The sequence below is a fragment of the Anguilla rostrata genome, chromosome 6, assembly GCF_018555375.3.
Source record: "Anguilla rostrata isolate EN2019 chromosome 6, ASM1855537v3, whole genome shotgun sequence".
Lineage (NCBI taxonomy): Eukaryota > Metazoa > Chordata > Actinopteri > Anguilliformes > Anguillidae > Anguilla > Anguilla rostrata.
In genome coordinates, this window is record NC_057938.1 from 1,558,153 (window position 1) to 1,564,727 (window position 6,575).

General features: G+C 45.2%; 2 protein-coding genes and 1 long non-coding RNA gene across 5 annotated transcripts in view; 1 reads left to right on the top strand and 2 right to left on the bottom strand.

Annotated features, from left to right (window-relative positions):
* Positions 1–6,575, bottom strand: part of LOC135257811 (E3 ubiquitin-protein ligase TRIM35-like) — a 36,244-nt gene that overhangs the window by 13,647 nt on the left and 16,022 nt on the right. The window contains exon 1 of one of the 3 annotated variants that reach the window (XM_064340960.1): positions 192–1,704. The exons of the other annotated variants lie outside the window; for them this stretch is intronic. Within the exon in view, the coding sequence (XP_064197030.1) occupies positions 192–596 (405 nt within the window). The 5' untranslated portion in view covers positions 597–1,704. Of the gene's footprint in view, positions 1–191; positions 1,705–6,575 lie in introns of those variants that run through there. 3 annotated transcript variants of the gene reach the window in all.
* LOC135257826 (NADH dehydrogenase [ubiquinone] iron-sulfur protein 7, mitochondrial-like) lies at positions 1,818–6,244 on the bottom strand. Its single transcript, XM_064340982.1, has 8 exons — positions 6,166–6,244; positions 5,802–5,838; positions 5,257–5,325; positions 5,029–5,146; positions 4,415–4,594; positions 3,392–3,438; positions 2,857–2,945; positions 1,818–2,084 (listed from the first exon to the last, which is right to left on the bottom strand). The coding sequence occupies exons 1-8, from the start codon at positions 6,179–6,181 to the stop codon at positions 1,987–1,989; spliced, it is 654 nt and encodes a 217-aa protein (XP_064197052.1). The 5' UTR covers positions 6,182–6,244; the 3' UTR covers positions 1,818–1,986.
* On the top strand, positions 2,198–2,437 carry LOC135257839 (uncharacterized). Its single transcript, XR_010330782.1, has 2 exons — positions 2,198–2,296; positions 2,350–2,437. It is a non-coding gene; the product is annotated as an uncharacterized LOC135257839 (long non-coding RNA).

Below are 6,575 nucleotides of genomic sequence, written 5' to 3' on the forward strand. Positions count from 1 at the left end.
GCTCAAACTGCATTTATGCCTGAAACTATGTCATTTATAAAATTTCCCTTTCATTAATCCCAATATTTTAATCCCAATGAATTTACAAAAGAAAAGAACAAAGCACACACAATTTGATACTATGTGTAAACTGAAAATCCTTACAAGCCATAAAAAATGGTAAAATGTGAAATATGTTATCTGACAGTTACCTTATACTCTTCTGCAGCCTCTTGAACTGGTCGCATTTTGTGGTTTTCATGTTTTTTTGAAGTTTGGCAGATAACACAGACGGGTATTTGATCCTCCAAACAGAAGAGTTTGAGTTTCTCACTGTGCAGACTGCAGAGCACTTCAGATCCTGCTTTAGCTCTCTGACTTCTCTCCTTTAAGAACACCTCACAGATATTGCTCAGAGACAGGTTAGGGCGAGGTGAATCCATAGAAGATCTTCTCCTGCACACTGGGCACTCCCGAGATCCCTTCTGTTCCCAGTACTGCTGCAGACAGGCCTTACAGAAGCTGTGACTGCAACTCAGGACAAGAGGATCCCTGAAGATTTCAGAGCACACAGGACAGGAGAGCTCCTCATCCAGGAGAGAAGATCCAGACGCCATTCTGTCTCAGTCTGTTCTGAGCTCAGTAATGATTTCTGCTAAATCCAGTAGCTTAAGTTTCAGTTTCACTCACTGCTGTTACTCAAACGGCAGGTAAAAAAAGCCTCTTTAAAATCTCTCTAATTTCTGTTCTTCTTCTCAGTCTCGCATTGTTTTTCCCTCCAATATATTTTTTTCTGAAATTCATTAAATTCTGGAAAACATACATTAGAATCTTTTTAAAAGGTCCATGATGTAACACAAAGCTTTACCTGTGAGAAACTTTACTTCGCTCTTCCTGTTAGACACACCTGATTATCAAACAGCACTTCTTGCAGGAGGCAGCATTGTACTACTGAGGTTTGATTGGCTGATCTGCCAGCAGTTTTCCACCAGCCCTGTTCTTCAGGTTCTGTCAGTTCTCTCTCATGTGTGTTAATCCAAATGGAATCTCATTCCCCAGCTAATCTCAAGCATACACCCTCTCCTACAAACATTATTGAAACACAAATCCAGAGTTTGAATCCACAATAAATTACTCGTTGTAGTATCATAGCATCATCACTTATCAAGCTAATGGAGAGAGCTGGGCTTTAGAACAGCTCAATCATATATCAATCAAAATGTATTTCTATAGCAAATTTCACAAAACAATTGTCACAATACACTTCGGTGCTACAGTATGCCACAGTAGCAACCAGAGTACAGACCCAGGCGTAAACTCCCTCAGGAGCAAACCTGAAGCAACAGCAGCAAGGAGAACTCCCCGTGGCAGAAAACTGGAAAGGAACCAGGCTCAAGGGGGGAACCCATCATCCTCTGGTCAACTCATCTACAGCGTGTGACTGAAACGTTTGCTGCTGCGCTGGACAGAGGGAGAACGCCTCTTGTACTTTGTGTCTTTAAAAGAGCAAGTACAAAAAAAAAATTCCTAAAAAAAAAGATTTACTCTTTCCAATACGTGCAGCCACTTCTTAAACACGGTTCACCGCGTGAGGTCAAAATTCAGCTTTGGAGGGAAAAAAACAATATGTGATAAATATCCTCTGTTAGCAAGATGATGGAGAGAGCTGTGGTTTAGAATAGGTTCAGAATGTGTGAGCCATGCAGACCAAAGGGTCTGCAGGACTTCTGTAAATGACAGACCTCTTATTTAGGAACGCAGCACAGTGCTCGGAGTGTGACTGGAGAACTGCTCATGCAGTGCTTACTCTACAGAAACACAGACACAGGCACCAAAAGTCAGAGGTTATGCACACTTTATTGTTACTCACAGAGAAGAGGAGAAAAAGAAAATTCCAATGCAGGGCAGCTCCTAAAAAAACTGCCAACCATTCCTCTCTGAGGACAACAGCCAGCCATAAATAAAGGACAAACGGACAGACAGACGGCCGGACGCCGGCGCTCCCTCTCACTTGCGGTACCAGATCTTCATCCTCTTCTCCCGCTTGATCTTCTTCTGCAGCTGCAGGGTGCCGTACAGCAGGGCCTCTGCTGTGGGCGGGCAGCCTGCAGGAGCCACAGCCAGGGGTCAGAGGTCACAGCAGAGCCAACACATACCATCTCACAGCCAGGGGTCAGAGGTCACAGCAGAGCCAAACCACATCAGCTCACAGTGAGGGGTCAGAGGTCACGGCACAGCCAAACCACATCAGCTCACAGTGAGGGGTCAAAGGTCACAACAGAGCCAAACCACATTGGCTCACAGTGAGGGGTCAAAGGTCAGAGGTCAGAGCAGAGCCAAAGCACATTGGCTCACAGTGAGGGGTCAAAGGTCACGGAGAGCCAAACCACACCAGCTCAAGTCAGAGCGAACAGTGATGTTCTGACAAAGTACATCACATGAACTGCCTCAGCAAATATTCCATGGCAAAAAATTACGTGTGGGATAAATTTTCACCATTATTAACGTGCAATCAGAATAATATATATTTTTTAACAGTTACATTATAAACAAAAAATGTAATTAAACAAATGCTACAAAATGTATGGCTATTTTAACCATCTGATAATTAACCTTCTATATCCTGGGCTCAAGAGATTACTCACACTGCCACCCACGGGCAGAATGTAAACAGTGTTTCGCATTTCAGCCAATCGGCAGCGCAGCCGTTTCGTGGACTCCAAAATCAGAAACAATCTTGCTGTGAGTGTCCATTACAGAACCGACACATAGCGTCAGAACCATAGACGTGCAGACAGGCAGAAATGAAAGCTGCCCTTTTGTTTGTTTGTTTAATTAGCGATACTTATGATGAGCAGAGAATGAGCGCGGTGTTACCTGGAACGTATATGTCCACCGGAACGATGCGGTCACAGCCTCGCACCACAGAATAAGAGTAGTGGTAATATCCCCCTCCGTTAGCGCAGCTGAGGGAAGCAGTACATCACACGACCACCAGGGGGCGAACAGGCAACACTCACACACGCAGTAAACCAGTGCGTTCTCAGCCCTGTACCTGGAGATCCGAGCTGCCAATTTGTGCAATCAGGAGCGCCAAATTAGGGTTGAAATGAACACCTACAGGATGGCAGACCTCCAGGAACAGGGGCTGAGAGCCACTCCGGTAAACCAGCAAAGCCAGTTTCTAATCAGATCAATTCAAAATGGAAAGGAAATTAACTGCAGAAATAATCGCGGAAATAAAAGGATTTATGAAACAAAATAGTGACACGACCGAACTGAAAAGACCCACACGGAACAAAACGTTACTCAGTAAAAACTTTGTTTTGATCCTCCAGATCATAATTATAACAAAAATTGGATTATTTATATTAAAAAGCCATTTTGAAAAGAATGAAGGCCTGAGACATACCTTCCCATTGAAATGACGTATCTGGGCTCTGGCATCTGGTCATACACCTAGAAACAAAGAAGAAGAACGGAAAAAGCAGGTCATACACCTGAACACCAAGAGCAGGTCACACACCTGAACGCCAAGAGCAGGTCACACACCTGAACACAAAGACCAGGTCACACACCTGAACACAAAGACCAGGTCACACAGCTGAACACAAAGACCAGGTCACACACCTGAACACAAAGACCAGGTCACACAGCTGAACACAGAATGAAAGAATGGAATAAGCAGGTCGCTGTGAAAGTGGCCAGGTAGCACAGCTAATCTGCATCCATCACGATACCAGTCTGTTCCTCATACACCTCTTTCACACAGAAGAGAAAAAGGAGTTTTCGAGACGGCTTCGATACCACACTTATGTCTGTGTGAACATGTTGCGACGGCTTTTAAAACACCGCATAGAAAACGCCTCTCCCGGTGTTCTCGAGGCGCCTCGACTACCGCGTTTCTCCTGTGGGAACGGAAAGCAGCATCGAGGACTGCTTTCAAATTACGTTACAGATCTGCGTTCACGCGCACCTATCTCTCAACCGAAAAAACGGCATACAGAGGAAGTACCTGGACCCACATTGTAAATGCACTGAGAACGCGAAAACTGATAACATAAAAAATGCGACCACTTGCGCTTCAAAATGTAACATGTCTGTTTGTTTGTTCGATCGTTTTGCTGGAAATTACAAGAGGATTGCAACGAAAATAAACAACAAGTAACGTTATGGCTTTGGGCCTACATCAAGTGTGTTACTATGGTAACGGAACGTAAACAATTAATTCACGAGAGTTGCGTTCTACTGTGTGTGAAAGGTGAAGACGGCTCGAATACCGCATTACAAATTCTGTGGGAAAGGGAACCTGTTTCCGCATCAGAGGCGGCTCAGATGCGGTATTAGCTGTGTGAAAGGGGCTATAGGTACTGAGATGGAGGTAAAGCAGGACGGGGGGGGGGAGCAGAGGAACGCTGGGACAGGGAGACGCTACCTTTCGGAGGGCGGGGGCCATCTTGTTGGTGAGGGTCCCGGCGACGATCATGACGTCCGCCTGGCGGGGGCTGGCGCGGAACACCACGCCGAAGCGGTCCATGTCGTAGCGCGGAGCCGCCATGTGCATCATCTCCACCGCGCAGCACGCCAGGCCGAACGTCATGGGCCACAGAGAGCTCTGCGGGTTAAACACACGCGTGAACAAGCACACGCGTGAACAAACACACACGCATGCACAAACACACACACACATGCATGCACACACACACACACATACATACACACACACACGCATGCACAAACACACACATACGCATGCACAAATACACGCACACACAAATACACACACATGCACACACACAAGCAATCACACAAAAAGAGGCAAACAGAAACTGGAGGAGTTTCTGATAAACCTGCTACTGGTTCCATGTTCACAGCATGCAGTTCTGTTCTTAAGCAGCTCTTTTACAGAGACTGTCACAAAGACATTTCCTTCGAAAACAGGAAATAGGGGAAATGCTGATATAACCGTCTGACAGCCGGTGAGATATATTTTTCCGCATGGCTGAATTGCCCTGGTGGTATTCTGCGCTGCTGGTGCTAAGGTCTTACCCGGCGGGCCCAGTTCACCAGGTCGTCCAGTTTGGTGATCACATATTCCCCTTTATTGCTCGGAACGGCGGAAGCCTTGGCAGCAACAGCGGTGCTCTTCTCCCGAAGCGGAACCACACTAAAGCGGCAGGAAACAGAGTTACTATCTCAGGCACGCGCCCATAGAGACACAGCGTTACGGAGCGGTCCGGTCTAATCAGACACGCAAGTTAACAGGACAGTCCTCACCTGCTGGAATTCGCATTTGTTGCGCTCTGATGAAGACCCTGCGTCTGCAAGCAGTAGGCAGACGTAGGTCTGCGCGGAAAGAAGCAAGGAAAAAGTCAATAAATTGTTTCATCTTTTAAGTGAAGCTCTAAACAATATATTAAAACAGACGATTTACATATTAGATGACTCTTTAGGGGGGAAATAGCTCATAATAAGCCCATAATGCATTGTAAACATTGGAACGATTGTGCAACGGTATTACGTCGGGGGCAACATTGAATTTTAAGTAAGCCTTGTTTCCCGTCATCAAATATCTCAGCAAGTCACTAACTGTACGACGTGCCAGACTATTCTCCAATTAAAGCATTGTGGCACAGTTCCAATTTAGATACTGTAAAAAGTAGCTCACTGTTTCAGAAGCATAACAACACACATACAGCCCGGGCTGTAGTGACTCAGCCCCTTCAGTCTACAATAAAACGATTTACTAACGGAATGATGCTGCGTCGTGTGCAGACGAGGCGTTTTATAAGGAGCGTAAACATTTCATAACGTTAACTCACCTCAAAGAAAACGACCCAAAACGGATTAGGCGAGGAGCTGTATGAAATGAACAAAACAAGGAAAATTTATGCTAAACCGTTGAATTCCATAGCAAAACGTGATTTCGCCAAAACTGCCAACTAACCAACAAAAAGCTAGCGGGCAAGCGTCCAGTCTCACACTGGGCGCTAGCAACGCAATACACAAGGTCATCAGCGTCGATCCAAGCCCTAGACAATTATGAATAATAATCTTAAGGTTCGTAAGTTAACCCCAAAAACACTTCTTAATGTTTTTACTCAATTTATTTATGGCCTGACTAGTTTAAACACCGGCAATTTAGAACAACGATTATAAAACAATATTTCAGTCAACATTACGTACCGACCACCGCCGCCATCTTGAAAAATACTTAAAAACTTCCGACGGGCGCTCGGAATTCACCTTTGTTCTTCCGGGTTATTCGAGACTAGCCCGAGAGCTGATCCAGGATCAGTTCAGACCACATAACTCAGCTTTACACGCACCTGAACTAAACACTGTCGGTAGCTCAACTGCGGGTTTTGGTACAACTAAACGCAGGTTAATCGTGAACACGGGAGTTTAAAGATCCACGGCCAGGTTTAGCGGTGAGTTCGGAGACGACTCAAAGATTCTGAAATGCGCTATTTAAGACAGACGTTTAGATATTTATGCAATGACACGTACAATTCTAGTTAACAGTAATCAGTCAGATCCAAACATAACCCGAGTGCTACAAAATGACTGCTTTAAAATAGGTCGTACACAATGAA